We start from the raw sequence: 21,084 nt of genomic DNA, 5'->3' as shown, positions 1-21,084 counted from the left end.
CCCACAGCGTTTGCAACGCAGTATGAGAGAACGTTCTCGTAAGGGAACCAAGGAACAGGCAAGAAAGCCGAAAACCAAGAAAACAGGAAAACCAGGAAAACCAGGAAAACCAGGAAAACGCTCAGAGTTGCAGTGTGACACTAAACAAAACTTCGCAATAATTGAATGAATGAACAAGGAATAAATAGGCTGAAACTAACAAGGTGATGAGATACAGGTGAATACAATCAGTGATGATGAGTCTGGGCAGTGAGTTATGGGAAATGTAGTCTGTGAGTGAACAAGATAGTCTGGTGTGGAGTGCCCTCTGGTGGCTCTCATGGGCACTCCAGCTGGTGACCGTTACAGTTCAAATTTTATTTTCTCTTTATATGCTTCCACTGTGCTCAATCCTTGAGCATCATAAGATCTCCTATCACATCTATACAAATGATACCCAGCTCTATTTACCATTAGACTCTGGTAGTGATTCTGTTTCTTCTCTGCTAGCATGTCTGAAGGATATTAAAGAATGGATGGATGAAAATTTTCTTCAATTGAATGAAAACAAGACAGAGGTTATCCTGTTTGAATCCAAACCGCAGATTGATAAATACAGTGCTTTCTTGGGGAATTTTCAGTCAAATCTGAAGTTTGACAAACAAATAAATTTAGTGGTCAGGGCCAGCTTTTTCCAGCTAAAGCGACTTTGAAAGTTAAAGCACCTTCTTACTTTTAGGGATTTGGAGACTGTTATTCACGCTTTTATTTCCTCATGACATGATTACTGTAATGCCTTGTATGTCAAACTCATAACTGCCATAACTCTCACGATTACAGATTGTCCAAATTGTCCAAAATGCTGCAGCTTGTTTCCTGACTGGGACAAAAACATATTTCACCTATCCAGGCCTCTCTCCATTGGCTCCCTGTGAAACAAAGAATTGATTTTTAAGGTTTTAATTTACACGTATAAAGATCTACATGGACTTGTGTCACAGTATTATTTTGTGTTTCAGTATTATTACTTTTTATTTGTATCCATAATCATTTGTAATCATCGTATTTTGTGAATCATAATGATCTTGAATACATGTGGGTGAGAGAGACATTGGGACAAGCTAGACCGCATGAAAAGTGAGAGTGTAATAGAAGAGTTAGAGACATGAAATGTGTATGCAGTGTATGAAGTTTTCAGTAATAGCTTTGTAACAGTGTTAGCTGTTACCCTTGTAATATACTCATACTCACTCCTAGGGGGCGCTTGAGCGCTAAAGCCCCTTTGATTTAAACTGGTAGTAGGGTAGAGGAAATCAGTTGTGTTTGGAAGAGGGAAGCAAGGTATTGTCCTAGCTCCTCCAGCAAATATGTATTTGGAGTCCAGATTGAGAAACTTTGTTTCCAGGTCAATCTTGTAAGTTTTGTTTCTCCTTTATTTTGTGCATTTGTTTTCAATTACTATATTATTTATGTGTAGGCTCTATAGCTAATGCTAGACCTCTGTTCCTTTTTGTAGATGGACTCTTTAAAACGTTCTATTTTTCTAGCCATTGTGGAACTTGGACATCATCCTAAACATCATTGACATAAACTTTCATTGTAGTGAATCCATACTTACTCAAGGAATCTACAACCCTGAACTGATCATATAAGCTTCTTTAATTTTATTGTCATTTCATTACTTTTCATTTAAAGATTTACTTTGCAGATTTGCTATATTACTTTGACTTACTGTACTGGTTGATTTCAATTTATTTTCATTTTCATATTCATGCTTTGTTCTGTTTATGATTCTGATCTACCGAAAACAAACAATTTATATAAAGATATAAACATTTCATTTTGGTCTTTATTGTTTGTGACAACACACTGGGAAATATACTTAGATAGGTATTAGGGATGGTGGGCCCCTCCTTTATTTCAGATAAATATAGCTGTGGTTGTGGGCCATGGTTATAGCATATTGAAATGATCGCTTCAGCCGGCAATTCTTAAGTGATGGTACATTGGCTTCAATGTATACAAACTCTGCACTTGTGAAGTTCTGAATGCTCCCAAGGCAAGCCATAATCCCTGATGATGCACTGTGTCAAACATCTGTTTATATGATTTCCTGTGAAGACTAAAATTTCATTATTTAATATTATTTTCAGTATTATTTTGTGTTTCAGTATTATTACTTTTTATTTGTATCCATAATCATTTGTAATCATTGTATTTTGTGAATCATAATGATCTTGAATACATGTGGGTAAGAGAGACATTGGGACAAGCTAGACTGCATGAAAAGTGAGAGTGTAATGGAAGAGTTAGAGACATGAAATGTGTATGCAGTTTATGAAGTTTCCACCAAAGCACAGTGATGGGATACATGCCATGTTAGTTGAAACCATATGTTCCTCTGGTAATGTAGTTTTTCTGGTCAGTAGCGTATAAAACCAAACCTCTTTGTCCAGAGGAGCAGAGAAGCTGTAATGAAGACCTTTGTTTGGTCCACTGTCACTTTCTCCTGTCTTGATATTATGATAAAATAAATAAGAGATCTCTTGACAAAATTACTGGTGTCAGGTCCCGGGAATTAAACAACAACAGGAGAAAAGCATACTTTCTAAATCAACACCTGGAATAATCAAAAATATACCATAGTCCAAACAAGATCAATCAATACTCAAAAAAGTCACAAAAGGACAGTGTACTCAGCTCCCTATTTAGTTTTGGCCAACACTTTAATTATATTCATAGCTTTAAGACGATTGTCCTTCACATGCAATCACATCATGGCACAAGCTGATTGGCCTCTACTGATCCTGTAGCCAATAAGATTGCTTAAATAGTATGGTTCATTGTTTGCTTTGAGCCAGTTCTGCAGCGCTCTATCATGTTTCCTCTGAAATCCTCATTATCCCTCAGCTCCACCTGCCTAGATCTGCTACGGGATTTATGAATGTCTATTTATGCAGCAGCAGCATATCTTACATAATCACAGCAGCATGCCTGTGTATTTATTAGCTGTAGCGAGTCCATACTTGCTCTGTAGCAGCAGCAATAATCAACAGCATCATCAGCGTAGCAGATCCAGTCTTCCAAGCCAAATACATTAAAGGGGTCAGGAACTGAGAAATCAAATTTTGCTTGAGCTTTTTACATATAAGAGGTCATTATACTATAAGAATATCCTTTAAGTTTCAGAACTGAAAACTTCTTTGTTATTCCAAAAAGAACTTTTATTGTTACCAAGCCCAGCGAACGACTCGTCCTGTAATGTGCTTTTTGATGACGTAATAGAGTGGTTAAAGGGATACTTTACCTCTGGAAAGATGAATGTGTATTTAAATTGGGTCATTTATGTAGTAGAAATGTGAATTTATTTTTGAATTTGGAGCCTTCTAGAATGAGAAAAGCCAGAAAATGTATTTTTGGCTCATGTGGATGAAAGACAACAACTCCCAGAATGCACTTGCTTCGCTGCTCTACGAGGCCACTCCCAAGCCACGCCTACCGGTTACAGAGCAGTTGTAAACAATAAAGCTAAGCTACAAGTGAGTCTCCGTGATGAGTCTACCCGGGTTTTTGAGATCGCACAAAATGTCCGGCATTCGGCTTTTGCGTTCTACAGTCGCCATTCATCATGTTTACTGTGGCGAGCAGGACGAGGCTAGGGCCGCGGGAGAACGACGCGAGGCCGGTGGCGTGTTTGTGTGCACAAACATGTGAGGGTAATGCTGAACTGTTGAGAGAGAAGTGGGTCTCCATAGTACACCATGTTACCAACCGTCATGAGTGGCCTGGGAACAGGTACTTCCACAAATGTCCACACGAGCCCCTTGACGAGGCAGTCCAAAGAGGAAAGCTGTGGCTGAAGCCAGGATCTGTTGCGCACAACAGTCTTGTGAAGACTGTGACAGACAAGCGGCTTTTAAAAGACTTGGATCACTTAACGGAGTGCGTCCACACAACAACACTAGAGGTATGATCAAGTATAGACATTAGCTATTATAAGTAGGCATGATTTCCATTGCAGAGTGTAATTCAATTAGCCTGACTACGTCAGACTTCGTACTTCCGCTCAATTTAATTTCGCTTCTGTACTCAGTCTGATACAGCGTCATAGCTTTCTGTTTGCCACCGGACTGGAAACAGCCGGGCCAATCAACGAACAGACGGCGGGCTGAGAGCCGTGACGTAGACGCGTATTGTACCGTGGATGCGTAGATTTACTTCACATAATCTGCAAAAGTCCTTCACAGCCATGTTCACTCCGGTATTTTGCTCGATGGTTTTGTTTTCGCATCATACATGTGTTTACAGTGGAAGTTAGATGCGGCTGAGCATGTGCATAACACACGCCATAACCAAACGTTATGTGATTGGCTTACGGGTAACCAATGATTTTAAACTTCAGACAAGCGCCCCCTAGCAAGAGAGAAAACACTTCTCAATTATGCCATTCCAGACTCTGTCTACGAAGCAAAGTGAAGTAGCAGAGTCTGGTATTACCAGGCTATAATTCAATTGTAATTGTTCTCATTTCAAATTATATTTTGTTTAAGGTGTATCACTCCATGTATCTGAAATACCTCCCAAAGAGAACGCATTTTGGATATGATGTGATGGTTCATGCCTCTATGCTTGCTGCCCTGGATCATAACAACAATGTGAACAAGGAACAGGTGAGTGATCATTCCAACTCATTGCACAGTATTTTGCATTGTGACATCAGTCTGTGGCCCCATTTACACGAAGGGAAGATGCAGATATTTCCCTGCGGTTTGGCCTCTCATTTACACGAATACACCGTTTTTATCACAGAAAACTATTATTTATAAAAACTCCGGCCAAAGTGGAGATTTCTGATAACGGCGGTTATGTGTTGTTGTGTCAACTAGGAGAAACAGGGTTTAAGGTTCTCAAACGTCACATTACGCGCCAGAAAATGCTTAACGTCATGTGAGCGCCCTATGTTTGGGTAGTTGACGTGACGTGGCTTTTTCACTGTCACAGAAGATAAAAATATTTTTTCACATTTTCATCATTAAAGGGATAGTTCGCCCAAAAATGTAAATACTGTCATCATTTACTCACCCTCACAAAAACACAAAAGAATATATTTTGAAAAATGTCAGTAACCAGACAGTTAATGGACCCCATTGACTTCCATAGTATTTTTTTTTTCCTACTATGGAAGTCAATGGGGTCCATCAACTGTTTGGTTACCGACATTTTTCAAAATATCTTCTTTTGTGTTCAGCAGAAAAAAGAAATTCATACAGGTTTGAAACAACTTGAGGGTGAGTAAATGATGACAGTATTTTCATTTTTGGGCGAACTATCCCTTTAAGAATACTGTAAATGGTTACACATTTTCTTGTTTTACATGAATTTGTTGTTTTAATACCCGAGTTATTTTTTTACAACTTTGAGCCAAATCTCAAAATTGTCCGATGGTGTGACGGTAGACTAAATTATTTCATAAATATTTACTTTTATAAATAAAGATAATAATCATAAAATCTTAATGAACACTCCTGGCATAATTGTGCTAGTGTCTATTTTACTAAGTGACCATCACTTTTCCTATACATACATTTCTAAAAGTGTAGAAATTTCATAAAGTTTGCCACAGAAAAAAATGTCCTTTGGTGTTATGCAATAACCTGATATTAAGTTATTTTCCCTTTTTTGTTTTTTAATAGGCTGTTTATCAAGATGGGGAGAGCGTGGGTGAACCCAAATTCAAAATCGCTTGGAGCAAAGTCCACAAGACCTTCAGAGCAAAACCTGTGATGACAGAAAAGGACTACAGCTACATGACTGCCATGATGGAAGATGTTCTCTCCTCTGATTTCGATCCAAACCAGGCAGTGGACATGAGTTTCAACCAAAGACACATCATGGCTCCACAGGTGACACTGTCAAGATCACAGATCATTTTGCAATAATTTCAGTATTCATGCTTCAAATAGCTGCGAATCTCTGGCACGTGTTTGTTTATTCAGTTATCAGTGATGTAGGAAAGCAAACCTGTATTTATAAATATCTAAACTTGTAAATATATACATATAACAACTGTGTTCAACAGTTTGATTTGGTGTGTCTTGGTATATTATATGTTGGTGTATAAACATCTAAATCTGTGAATATGTACATAACTGTGCTTTATTGTAGTATTGTGTGGACCTTGGAGGGAGGGGGAGCTACTGAATGATACACACACACCTGCTTTTGTATAGGGAATAAATTGTGATGGTCCTAAAGGAATTCTGGTCTTGAAAATGATTTCTCTTCATTTCACAGGAAACTTCTACTTTGAGTATGGGAAGTGTGCACTTTTGACACCTCTGATAATACACAATGAACACACCATTGTAGTTTAAATGCTCAGCTGCTTTAATTTTAAATTATTTTTAGCAGTTTGTTTTTTGCAAATTCAGTCTATGCATAGTTAAAAATTCCTCCATGCCTCCTCTACTTCTCCCTGATTGTCTGCATGTTCAAATCCTGTATAGGCTCCACTTGGTTCGGGGTAGACATTTCTTATTTTGTTCACTGCACACGAGGGAATGATCCTGCGGACTCTTCTCCCCAGCCAGCCATGCATCCACCATGTAAACTGGCGATAGGAAGAATATCTGTAAGACCTAAAGCCAAAATTTTACACTAAATGTTATAAAAGGATGAATCAAGGTTTGACTCAAGCCAATACATGCCAGCCAATAATGTTTGCGCTGTATTATTGTCTAGATGCTTTATCGGTGACTGGAAAAACTTTCAGTGTTGGCCAAACTATGTAAGGTATTATGTATAGCGAGGCGGTTGTTATAGCGAATAACAACCTCGACAGGCTGAACGGGACCCCGACGCGAAGCGGAGCTTGAATCAGCCTGAAGGGGTTGTTATTCGCTATAACAACCGCCTCGCTATACATAATCCCGCTTATTACATAGCTACCTGCAAAATAAATAAATAATTTGACACAAATTATAGATTTAAACGGTTTTTAGATTTTATAGATTTTAACGATTGCATTGCTTCCGCTAAAGAAAATAGTCCGTTCCGCGTCCATAGCAACGCGCTGTTTTCATGGCAATGGTGTGTTATACTTCGCAGCGGTCTGCTATCAAGAAATAACATGTTATATAATTCTAAACAAATATGTTCATGTTAGACCTGCCTGTTAGTAACTGCATCGCGGCTGGGTAAACCAGCGCTCCATCTGTCATGGAGGCTGACGAGGGCAGCCCACAGTACATCTGGATTGAGACAAACTGCCTCAAAATTAGGATGGGCAATGATGCATGGTAAATCTGCAAACAAGTATCCTGTTCTTAGGCTATAATATGCATTTACTGTGGTAGATTACTTCAAAATTCTTCAGGCCAATATAGCTTCCCTAGCTAGCTACCTTACCCTGGACTGCTGCTGATATGAAGTGGAGTTCCTTACAGCAAACACTCTCCCTCTCAGTAAGCATTGGTAAACAATTGCCACAACCACAACAATGCGTGTGCCCTACTCTCTCTTCCTTCTCATCCTCACCTACGGCTACGAGATTATTATCATCCTGTGAACCTTCCTCCGTATTTGCGACACGTTCAGGCTCGAACTGAAAAGGGTGAACGGCAGACATTTCGCTTACGCGCCTTGTGTTTGTAGCGCGCTGGGACCATTCTACGTCACGGCCCAGAATGCAATGGGTAAAAACAACAATGGCGGCTTACAGGTAAAAACTTTATTTAAAAATATCTCGCTACAACGTAAACATCGGGTGTGTTATTATATCACGTTTGTGGCGCAAATGGTATCGCTAACCCAATAAGGCTAAGTTATCAAACTAGCCGGAGATCCCTTTAAGCCTCTGGCCAAAAAATCCTCCGATGACGCAAAATGAGTGACTCCGATGAGGATTTTTTTCAGACAAAAAATACATAAATCTCTCATATCAGGGGGATATGAGTGGGGAAAGCATGGTAATTCGAAAATACTACAGGTTTTCTACTGATACAAAGCTTAATGCTAAATCCTGAAGTATCCCTTTAAAGACCGCCTCTGCAGAAGAAAATCAATGCCTCCTTGACCATTACAACTTTGGCCCCACCCACTGGAACACAACTTACCTCAGTATCTCCAATTGACACTTTATATTCTTCAGTCCAGTGCAGAGCAGCTTCACTCCTAAATCTTGCAGATAATTATTGTTCATGTTCAGTTCTTTCAGATTGGTATCTGATCCAAGAACTGTAGCCAGAGCTGAACAGCTTTTGTCTGTTAAGCCACAATCATTTAGCCTGGAAGACAAATAAATTACATCTCGAAATTAGGTGGAAAAAATATATAAAATATTAAATACATTTTCCATTATTTTATATTTTTTAACATAAATAGTATGTATATATATATATATATATATATATATATATATACTATTTATGTAAAAAATATAAAATAATGGAAAATATATGCAATATTTGTATTAAAAAAAGTTGTTTATATATATATATATATACTTTATAAAATAAAAGGGTGAGCTGCACACTGACAATGCGTTTTACATTTGTCTTGAGGAGGAGATTCTGGGGGTTTAATGATTTTAGCATTGAAGTTATGTTAGAGCATATGTGCTTTATACCAGAAGTTGAAGAGAGCTACATAGTGAAAGTTAGTGAAAATAACTATAAACCAGTCTGTTGTATGATAACAATACTGTTTTGCTTCATCCTCTGCTAACTCAACCCTATAAAGCCTAATGTATCATATTTGATACACAAATGTCTAAGGCCTCAAATTATCAATTTGATCAAAACTTTGCTGAAAGAAACTGCTGAAAATCTTCTACATGCCTTCTGTCATCTGATTGATAGTTCATACTTTTTAGCAAGTAAAAGGACTTTCAGTTTAATTCTAAATCAGTGGATCTTTTTTCTTCTTTTTTTGCTGTAAAATCTTTACTGATTAAAATAAACCTAAGAGTACTTCAAACTAAGAATTTCTTTATAGTTGTTAATATTTCAAGATTACAATTATTAGATTAAAGCAACTTTTTTGTTTTAGAAAAAACATGTTAAAATGTATATATCAAATATGATTCAACAGGGGTTTTTTGTATCTATGTCAATCATCTATGTATTGCACTGCAACATGTTTTGCCCGCCACAATTAAAATTACAGAACTAAAACTATTAGGAAATTTAGCATTTAAAATACAATTTTATTGGGAGATATAAAGTAACAACGGATAATATATGTATGATAATATATGTATGAATATATATATATGAACTGATAATATATGTAAATCTGTTATTCCCTGGATTAGACCAAAACATGACATAATGTACTAAGTGACTTACAGAGCTCTTCTGGAGGCTTTGATGACTTTCAATAGTCTAATGAGACACTCGTCTGATTTCTTGAATTTCTGAAGCTCAAACTCCTCCAGCTCTTCCTCTGATGTCAACAACACAAAGGCCAAAGCAGACCACTGGGCAGGTGAAAGGTCACCAGATGAGAGACTGCCTTTGCTAAGCTGGGTCTGAATCTCTCTTACCAGAGTTTGGTCATTTAGTTCATTCAGACAGTAGAACAGATTGATGGATCTCTCTGCAGGAAGATTATCTTCTAATTTCTGCTTGATGTACTGAACGATTTCCTTGTTGCTCTGGTCATTGCCGTCTTGCTGTGTTAACAGACCTCGTAAGAGTTGTCGATTGGACTGGAGTGACAGACCAAGGAGGAAGCGAAGGAAAAGGTCCAGGTGTCCATTGTCACTCTCAAGCGCCTTGTCCACTGCAGTCTTGAGTAAATCAATCATGGTTTCATTTTTGTTTTCCTGTTCTGTAGACTCATGATCAAACACATTTGTCTTGTTGATGTCCAGAAACAGATGAGCATAAAGGGCTGCAATAAACTCTTGAATGCTCAAGTGAACAAAGCAGTACATGGTACCAAGAACGATCCCTGTTTCCTCCTTAAAGATCTGGGTACACATGCCTGAGTACACTGATGCCTTATAGACGTCAATACCACAGGCTTCCAGGTCTGTGTCATAGAAGATCACGTTGTTTCTTTCCAACTGATGAAACGCCAGTTTCCCCAGTGAAAGGATGGCGTCTTTATCCCAGGAAACATCTGCTTCGTATTCTCCATCATACTTTCGGCGGCTCTGCTGGATCTGGAAGCGGAGAAAGTGTGTGTACATTTGTGTCAGAGTCTTGGGAGTGTCTTCAGTGTTTGATTCCTGCTGTGTTTTAGAGATCGCATCAGACTGAGTGTTTTTCACATCATTATTTATTTTCTCCTCCAGAATGGTTTGGAGAACAGTGGCTGAAATCCAGCAGAAGACTGGGATGTGGCACATGATTAAGAGACTCTTTGATTTTTTAACATTATCTATGATTGTGTTGGCCTGATTCTGATCAGTGAATCTTTTTTTGAAGTACTCTTCCTTTTGTACATCGCTGAATCCTCGTATCTCTGTCAGCCGGTCGATGCAGTCAGGAGGAATCTTACTGGCAGCTGCTGGTCTGGTGGTGATCCAGAGGAGAGCAGAAGGAAGCAGATTTCCCTTCATGAGGTTCGTTAGGAGAACATCGAGAGAGGCTGGTGACGATACATCACGCCACGTCTCATTACAATCAAAATTCAGGGGAAGGCGACATTCGTCCAGTCCATCAAGGATGAACAGGACTTTGAATTGATTCCTTCTTGTAAGGTTCAGTCCTTTTGTCTCTGGGAAAAATTTAGTTATAAGGTCCATCAAGCTTAATTTTTCTTTCTCCATTAAATTCATCTCTCTGAATGGAAGAGGAAATATGAAGCTGATATCTTGATTTTCTTTTCCTTCAGCCCAGTCCAGAACAAACTTTTGCACAGAGACTGATTTTCCAATGCCAGCAACTCCTTTTGTCAGTACAGTTTGGATCTCCTCGTCTTGTTCAGGTGCTTCAAACAAATGTTTGCATTCAACCTGTATCTCTTGTGCTTCATGACGTCTGGAAGCAACTTCAATCTGTCTTACCTCATGTTCAGTATTGACCTGTTCACTGCCACCCTGAGTGATATAGAGATCTGTGTAGATGTTATTCAGAAGTGTGGAGTCACCATGCTTCGCAATTCCTTCAAACACACATTGATATTTATTCTTTAGGCCACATTTCAGCTGAGGAATGAAGAATAGCTCATCTAAACACAGAAACAGAAAATAGATAGTTTTAGTCTTACTTTTCTCTCCTACATTTATAAGAGACAATCAGACAGATGATCATGAGTCTCAAACCTTCTAGAGCATCAGCAGCTTCATCTTGCTTCATCTCTCTCAGGTAATGTAGTGTGAGATCAAGAGCTGATTCTTTGATACTGCATCTATTCTCATTAAAGTCCTTCACAAAGTGTTGTGTGTTCTCATTTTGTAATATTTTCTTAAACTTTTCAAGTTCATTCTTCAGAAATATGATTATTTTGCTCTCAATATCCTACAAAAAAAGCAAGTCAAAATTAAAAGACAGAACAACCCAATTTAACCAGATCCACATCCATATTTGGTCAAAACTATTTATTCAGTAATTAAACATTTTCTAAAAGAAAATAGTTAAAAATCAAACATATAAATCAGCAGCCATTTAACAAAAAGTACAAAAACAACACTTGTCTTTTTAAATTTTGATTATTATTTTATGGGTTCTTAAAGGGATACTTCACCTCTGGAAAGATGAATGTGTATTTAAAATGTCAAAATGTCCGGGATTCAGCTTTTGCGTTCTACAGTTGCCATTCATTATGTTTACTGTGGCGAGCAGGACGAGGCTGAGGGCCGTGGGAGAACGGCGCGAGGCCGGTGGCGTGATTACTGATAAGACGCACCGGTCTCGTATCTCTCACGGAGGAGCGCAAATTTTCTTAGCAATGTTAAAACGCACATCAACCGATCACTTGTTTAGCGTTCATGTAAACTTTACATTCAGATTCACCAATTGGAATGAATTCAGTTAGATTGAAACAAAAGGTGTGCATGTAAACAATGAATGGCGACTGCAGAAAGCAAAAGCCGAATCCCGGACATTTTGGACGATCTCGACAGCCGGACATGTCCGGGAAAAAGAGGATGGTAACCCCTACTACTCAGCTTTCTCCACAGAACAAGAGCCTGCTAGCTTAGCTTCCAAAAAAAGATGGCTGACACTATGTGTACATTCTGTGAGTGAGATCCCACCCTCTATGGGCGGGTTGAGAACATGCGGGACAGCCCCTACTACTGGCTGTAGTCTTTAGCCTCTGGCCAAAAAATCCTCTGATGACGCAAAATGATGATTTTTGCGTCATCTGAGGATTTTTTCCAGACAAAAAGTACATAAATCTCTCGTCTCAGGGGGACATGAGGGTGGAAAGCACGGTAATTCGAAAATACTACAGGTTTTCTACTAATACAAAGTTTAATGCTAAATCCTGAAGTATCCCTTTAAAATTTCTATTCTATTATTTTTGCAAACAAAGTTCAGTAAACTATTTGTTTGTTATAAATATAAACATGTATGAAAATGTGTTTTCCTACCTGGAAGATCCCAAGGAGATTGTCTTTGAAATTCTCATTGTTCCTGTGAGTCTGAACGTCTGAGTCTAATGTCTCACATTGAAGCCTGTTAGCCAATGAAATAAAATACTGCATTTTTTCAGGCAAAATTATATTATTATTTTTAGCAGAGAACAAGAAAATATTAGCAATTTAAGTTTTTGCTGTTAAAGTATAGGATCTATTTAAGTATAAATACATAGTGAATTCTGCATTGACAATATATATTTTAATATGTTGAGCAGTTATGTAAGTAGACTCAAATTAATGCACATTACAAAAAATTGAATTATAATTCAAATAGAAATTTAAATCTTTTTGCTGATGCTCCCTTTGGGTTTTTATAGCACTGCTGTTTGTACATTGGAAATATATTTGAACATAGTTTTATGATAAATATTTGCTGAAATATTCACTAGCAGTCTATGTGTGACCAACAATAAGAAACACATGAAATACCTTTTGTTAGTTGATAGTTTTCTCTCACTGAAGCTTAGTCCATCATCTTTTGACCAGTCACTCTTCACAGACACAGCGCTGGACACATGTGAGCCTGATCTTTCACTAATGACACAAAGAGCAGAATGATAAAACACTTTACTACAGGAGATACTTCAGTCTCATTTGAAATGGTTTAATGTAGGGCTGCTTGAGTATGGCAAAAATCATATATAATCAGATAGCCGTTATATGTGCTGTTTAACCCTCTGAGGTCGGCAAACGCGCGGGCGCGTTTTGCTGGATTTTCTCCACATTGTAGCACTATAAACTTAAATTACTCCGTCATTTATGGTCTTACAGAAAAAAGAAATATAAAAAAAGAATCTGTGATATTTCTACTTTTGTATGTGTCCACTTACAATCAAATCAAAACATTGTGCTTTTGTAAAATAAAGAAAATAAACAGGGTATGCGTTCTGCCTCTGCGTTGCGGTGAACTTTTTTTTCTTGAGCACGTCTATAAACTGAAACAAAACTCAGCGAATACTTGTCACACATTTATGAGCCACATACCTTTATAAACATTTAAGTGTGTACTTTTAAATGATCGGATTCAAACTGAAAACAAATATTCTCTAAGTAATTTGTATAAAAACAACAAGATGTCCAGCTTCTCAAACGCTTCCTAATTATTTTTTTATTTACCACGCCTACTCGCGCAAAAGAGATTCACATGCAAATCTCCACATGGAACGGGATCGCGCTCATTAGGCCTACAGTACCTCAAAAACAAAGCACCAAAACACTTCACAAGTCTCTGCTTTTAGACGCGCCTGAGCTTACATTGGATTTACATCAGAAGAAGAAGAACGCGATTTGAAGACAAGAAAGATGTAAGGTAAGAAATTCTTACATATTAGTTTGCTATTGTTGCATAAATTTCACATTGCAGTTGAACTGTTGCTAGATATATGGTGAATATTATAATATTTAGACCCGTGTTTACTGTTACTGTGTTTGTGGATATCTGCTCAAACTAGATATGTATATGGTAACCATAATGTTTTATATTTGAGCGTGATCGCGTTTGAATGTATCATATTTTGGATCGTGATCGCGTTTGAATGTATCATATTTTGGATCGTGATCACGTTTGAATGTATCATATTTTGCAGCGCGATCGCGTTTGAATGTATGGATCGCGATCGCGTTTGAAAAGCAAACGGCTTCATGTTTTTACTATTATCTCATTTCACATCATCATAACGAATGGAAACATTTGAAGTAACATGATAATCAATATATTTTTCTCTAGCTTAGTTGTTACTGAAATCTTTTGGAAGATTTATACTGGTTATTGTTATTATTATTTTATCCAGCACTGCGCATAGCTTATGCCTACAAGGCACAACAAACCTGGTGTTCATTATATTATATTATATATTGTTGGAAACATTTGTGTGTGTGTGTATTCTGTGAATTTTAAAAAGCAATTTTAACCAGAAAAATCTCAAATTTATTCCCAAAATCGTGCAGGCCTTTCTCTTGATATCAGTATGTTCACTTTTTTTTTTTCAGGGCCCAGATGCCACTGAGGACTTCAACATTCACATGAGTCTCTGTACATGAACATGGTAAAGTGAAAATCAAACACCTTGGAAATGAAAGGTATGTACAATGTTTTTAGGAATGGCACAAAGGTCTCTGTTTTTGGATCATTGTTTTCAATAAGTGTTTTTTTGGCATTTGTTGTGTATCTTTGGACTATGTTGTGTTGTAAATAAATCCAAACAATTTAAAAGCCATTCTTTTTTAAATCTCCTCATTTACAGTATTGTGCAAGGTTGCTCAGAATGACAGGGCCTGATAGCTCCTAATAGGGCCGTTAGGGGAGGGCCTTTGTCTTTCTCAGGTGTGAATAGCTTACATATTAATGACCTCCGCATAAAGCTTTTTCACACAAAACACGTCGTAACATTTTTAAATCAATATATTGTCTTCTCTGAATGAGCAGTCAGGGTGATTTTCACATAGTTTTAGAGCAAATATTCTAGGCTACGTGATACAATTTTCAAAAGTCTTGTGAAGAAATAATCAGTATGGGTTTCATGGCCTTATTTCAGTGAGAATTTTTTTTTGTATTTTCACAAACCACACATAAATGTCATTATCTCAAAACTACAAACTTTTACATACATGCTGCTGATATATTATTGTAGCAGAGTTTGTGCTGAATACAGTGTAATCAGACTTTAGCCATGAAAATGTCACAAGTAACAGAAATAACCAGAAATGTCAGAGCATGTCAGAACACCTCCAGGGCCCAGAAAACAGCTCAGACCTCAGAGGGTTAATGCATTTGCTATGTGGCGTTTTCCTCAGTGAATAACCTACATTTCACAGGTATATTCTCCATCTGTAAATGTTAGAAGGTCATGCAAATATGTCTATTTTGCTGTCAGGAGTGGACGAGTTATGTGAGTCTCAGCTAAACTTCACAGACTTCACTGAACGAGCGCTGCTGAGCACCAAACAGACGGAGTGCAATAGAAGAGGAGCACAACTAAAAATATAGCTATGTTTTGCTAAAATATTTGTTTTCGGACAATAAATGTGCCATATGTAGAATTTTTTTCTACAACATGTTTTTTTCTTTCTTTTTTTTTCTGCCATATCGCAGAGCCCTAATGGGTATTACAAAAAAATAAAATTCAAATAAAATAATTTCAATCTTTTTGCTGATTGTAAATTGAAACAATGTTTGAACGATAAAGTTTCATGATAAATATTTGCTGCAATATTTTTAACAGTCAATGTGTAGAAATAAGAAATAAGAAACACATGAAATACCTTTTGTTAATTGATGGGTTTCTCTCACTGAATGTTGGTCCTTCAACTTTTGAGCAGTCACTCTTCACAGACACAGAGCTGGACACATGCGAGCCTGATCTTTCACTAATATCACAAAGAGGAGAACGATAAAACACTTTACTACAGGAGATACTGCAGTTTCATGTTTAATTAAGCCCAGCTTAACACAAATAAATTATTGGTCAGAAATTAATTAAATCTGTTGAGTAAGCATGTGAGGGGCCGTACAAGCCTTAAGTGAATTCATTCATTCACTCTCACACACTTACATTCTCCTTTCACATACATATATTTGTACTCTCTCACACGCATACATTCTCCTTTCACATGCATGTGTATACCACTCACCTAAAGGATTATTAGGAACACCTGTTCAATTTCTCATTAATGCAATTATCTAATCAACCAATCACATGGCAGTTGCTTCAATGCATTTAGGGGTGTGGTCCTGGTCAAGACAATCTCCTGAACTCCAAACTGAATGTCAGAATGGGAAAGAAAGGTGATTTAAGCAATTTTGAGTGTGGCATGGTTGTAGGTGCCAGACGGGCCGGTCTGAGTATTTCACAATCTGCTCAGTTACTGGGATTTTCACGCACAACCATTTCTAGGGTTTACAAAAAATGGTGTGAAAAGGGAAAAACATCCAGTATGCGGCAGTCCTGTGGGCGAAAATGCCTCGTTGATGCTAGAGGTCAGAGGAGAATGGGCCGACTGGTTCAAGCTGATAGAAGAGCAATTTTGACTGAAATAACCACTCGTTACAACCGAGGTATGCAGCAAAGCATTTGTGAAGCCACAGCACGCACAACCTTGAGGCGGATGGGCTACAACAGCAGAAGACCCCACCGGGTACCACTCATCTCCACTACAAATAGGAAAAAGAGGCTACAATTTGCACGAGCTCACCAAAATTGGACAGTTGAAGACTGGAAAAATGTTGCCTGGTCTGATGAGTCTCGATTTCTGTTGAGACATTCAGATGGTAGAGTCAGATTTTGGCGTAAACAGAATGAGAATATGGATCCATCATGCCTTGTTACCACTGTGCAGGCTGGTGGTGGTGGTGTAATGGTGTGGGGGATGTTTTCTTGGCACACTTTAGGCCCCTTAGTGCCAATTGGGCATCGTTTAAATGCCACTGCCTACCTGAGCATTGTTTCTGACCATGTCCATCCCTTTATGACCACCATGTACCCATCCTCTGATGGCTACTTCCAGCAGGATAATGCACCATGTCACAAAGCTCGAATCATTTCAAATTGGTTTTTTGAACATGACAATGAGTTCACTGTACTAAAATGGCCCCCACAGTCACCAGATCTCAACCCAATAGAGCATCTTTGGGATGTGGTGGAACGGGAGCTTCGTGCCCTGGATGTGCATCCCACAAATCTCCATCAACTGCAAGATGCTATCCTATCAATATGGGCCAACATTTCTAAAGAATGCTTTCAGCGCCTTGTTGAATCAATGCCACGTAGAATTAAGGCAGTTCTGAAGGCGAAAGGGGGTCAAACACAGTATTAGTATGGTGTTCCTAATAATCCTTTAAGTGAGTGTATGTTGGGTTGTTTTTAGCCCAATTGTTGGGTAAATATAGGACAGAACACAGATTGGGCAAATTTTATCCAGCAGGTTTTAACAGCAAGCTTTTTAGCCTCAAGTACTCCCACAACCCCCTCAATAAGGCTTAAGTACCCCTTCATTGACACTAAACCAAAGTAAATGCGGTGTCTATATTTTAATGCAGTTGTCACAATGGCCTAATTTGCCAATAAATCAGTTTTACTGATTGCAATTCAGACTTGAAGATAATGGGAACATTTGAATAAGAAACACAGTGTTTGTAATTAGACATTCCAGCACTTCAAATGTTATTTTGAATAGGATGACAAAAAACATTATTTATTAATCCTTCAAAGATGGTTCCCATTTGTAAAACTGAAAGAGTAATATACATACAAAGAGTTACAATATAAACAGTAGATGGCGGCAGAAGAGCACTTATTGGCTCATATTAGCCTTTCCACTCTCCAACCCATTTTGCTATCGAATTTATAATTAGGCTAGACATTATAAAAATCACTAGGTTTAAAAATCAGTTGTCAAAGTTTATCTGGTAAACGGGGGTGGCCTTGCAGTCATCTATCGAAACTCTATTTGTTCAACTGGACTTTCATAATACTAAGACTCTTGAATATATGGTTTTGAAGGTTTCCTCGAACTGTCCCCTGACAATCATCCTAATTTATAGACCACCCAAACAGCAAAACTATTTTTTCTCTGAGCTTAGTGAATTGCTAACACTAGCTTGTGCTTCTTCATTCAAGGTCATCTTGCACTGTGATTTTAACATCCGCGTCGACACTCCCTGTTCTAATAGTACTCAATTAAAGACTGTTCTGGACTGATTTGATCTTTATCAGAATGTTAATTTCCCAACTCATACTCATGGACACACACTTGACTTAGTTTGTACATCTGGTTTGAATGATATCTCCATTAGTGGTCTGGTTACGCATATCTCTGATCATAAGCGTATTACTTTTGATTTTACATTACTTTGTCCAACTAAATGTATTGACAATATAACCATCTCTTATCGTAAGATCAGTTTTTATTAATGTTAATATGTTTGCTGCATCTACTGCTTCATCTGCTATGTCTGATGTTTTTGATTTCACCTGTCCATCTAAGATATTTGATTTGTACCACTCTGATATCACTGATGTTTTAGACAAGCATGCTCCAGTTAGGACTAGGTCTGTTCCCCTGTCCCAATCCTCACGTGGTTTAATGCTGAGCTACGTGCTATGAGAGCAAGAGGCAGATAACTTGAACGCCTCTTTAGGAAAACTTTAGTCTAACTGTACATTTTAATGTGTTTTTGGATCATGTTAAGCATTATAAAACAGCCTTGAACACAGCTCACTCTTCCTATATTTCTAAAATCATTAATAGTGCAAACAACAGTCCTAAATCAATATTTAACATTGTAAATAAGCTAGTCCAGGCATCCGCACATAATGCCAGTCAACAAGAATCTGATGACTGATGCTGTTTGTTTGTTTGTTTGTTTGTTTGTTTTCTGCACCACTTTCAGGGAAAGCTGGATGCTTTATGTGTGACTTTAGGTGATGAACCGACCGCTGTATCATCTCTGAAATGATACAGAAATCCAATACTTCTTCATGCCGGTCAGATCCCGCACCAACAATCCTTCTGAAACACTGTACCTCTGTCATTTCTGCTCCTATCTCACATCTTGTAAATATATCTCTTTTATCAGCCTCTGGTGGGCTAGGTTCATGGAATGGAACCAAGACCGAAGACTGAGGCGGACTGGGGAGCCAGGGCAGAGCAGGCAAAGTATGTGACCAGGGTGGAGATGGTGGCACACAAAATTATTTTTGCTGTAATGGGGAGTGCAACTGACAGTGGGACAACCTTGGAGATATAGATATCTCCATCGAGATGCCAGCTGCTCAGACCGACATTAGCTAAGTTTTCGCTAAATTGGAAACCAATCCCAAATACCTAGGAAACGTTAATGCGTTCCTACTCCACGACACCCACAGTGAAAGATGAGCCGCTTAGTTGTAATGCAATGAGCATGAGCGAACTAAGCGGCTCAGACTTTTCTTAACTTTTCTCTATTTACGGATATGACGAGACACACATGGACGAGTGACACTTGTACGCAATTTCCCTGTGAAAACCATCCCGTCTAAAATATAAACGCTTATAAAAGGTTTTCCATAGTGAATCAGGGTATGGCAAAAACACATTCTGGAAGAAGGATTGATGGTGTATCTACTCATTATTTATGTTTAGTTCATTTTGAACACAAAAAATGTTACATAGTGCACCTTTACAAATACCCAGATTTAGATCTGTGCACGCCACTGTTTCTAGCTATTTGTTTTTCAATGTTCATTTTTAGTATGATTTGTTCACAGTCCCAAAATATCTACAGTAATGGTAGAAGTTCTGTACGTTAGTTAGTGAGTTATAAACTGTGACATTGTCTATAAAGCCCTGTTTGACACGTATATTTAACTTGTTCTACTTCCATCTACTTCCTGCTCAGCTACTGTTCGGACGCTCTTGCTTACTGCTCCGCGCTTTGCTCAATCGCTTTTACATTTTATCTCCTATTTTTTTTTATATTTTATTTCCTTTATTTTATTTCCTTTTATCACCTAATTTTAACTTCAGCAAATCAGCACAGTGCTCATACGACAAAGTTTGGATTACTACAAAAACTGAGAATTCTTTTACCCGACCAGCTTACATTCCGGAAAAGGAAAACACAACTGCCTCAAGGATAAGAAAAAATGCCTCTTCTGGAATCTACTTGCTGCACTAACTGCCACAGACTTTTACAAAGGATTGCAGTTCTTGAAACAAAGTTACTTACGGGACCACCAAACCAGACGGAACACACAACAGAGCTTCGTCATGGACACCCTCAGCATACCGGTGAGTCCCATGAAACTAGTGCTCCTCGACAGGTAGAGAAACAAGCCGATCGACTTACTAATCGATGGCACAAACAGGGAGCGAGACCCAAAGGCACTCGAGACATCAGATTGTCACGAGCATCACATATTGCCGCAGTAGCATCCTCTACCCCAGATACAGCTCTGACAAGGATTGCAAACACTGGTCTCCAACCACCGCCTATACATCTTGAGAACAGATTTGAAGTGCTAATGAATGTAAATGAGGAATCCCCAAATGTGATGAATGTGATCGAACAGAGACTGAATGGGCCAGTAGCTAACACTGATGCTAACTGGCGCTCAAGGTCGAGCAGACAGCGGCACTCAGCTCAGAGCGCAGCCGAGCCCAGGACTCTGATAGTGGGGGACTCCATAATCAGAAACATTAGCAGCAGGGACACAACTACGTGCTGCCTTCCACAAGCAACAACTTCTGATATAAACAGGGAACTTCAGAACATTCTGATGAAACATAAGACTGCAAATCGACTCATCATTCACGTGGGGAAGAATGATATTCATAAAGAGCAGTCTGAACTCCTTAAGAAGGATTTCCATGAACATTTTGAAACACTTGAAAGACTGAAAGTTCAAACATTCATCAGTGGACCTCTCCCAGCAAGAGGAACAAACAGGTTTTCACGGTTACTTGGGCTTAATACATGGCTGCAAAAAACCTGCAATATAAAAAGAGTGAACTTCATTGATAATTTCAATCTTTTC

At 38.3% G+C, this 21,084-nt stretch overlaps 1 protein-coding gene across 1 annotated transcript in view; it reads right to left on the bottom strand.

Moving 5' to 3' along the window:
• LOC308700507 (uncharacterized protein) overlaps nt 1-21,084 on the bottom strand; it is a gene marked incomplete at both ends in the record, with an annotated part of 131,947 nt that overhangs the window by 78,603 nt on the left and 32,260 nt on the right. The window contains 2 exons of the mRNA XM_081382138.1: nt 9,327-11,157; nt 11,252-11,447. Coding sequence (XP_081238264.1) covers nt 9,327-11,157; nt 11,252-11,447 — 2,027 coding nt within the window. The remainder of the gene's footprint in view (nt 1-9,326; nt 11,158-11,251; nt 11,448-21,084) is intronic.

The sequence above is a fragment of the Scardinius erythrophthalmus genome, assembly GCF_964197995.2.
Source record: "Scardinius erythrophthalmus genome assembly, chromosome: 13".
NCBI lineage: Eukaryota > Metazoa > Chordata > Actinopteri > Cypriniformes > Leuciscidae > Scardinius > Scardinius erythrophthalmus.
This window is presented reverse-complemented; position numbering and strand designations above follow the sequence as displayed.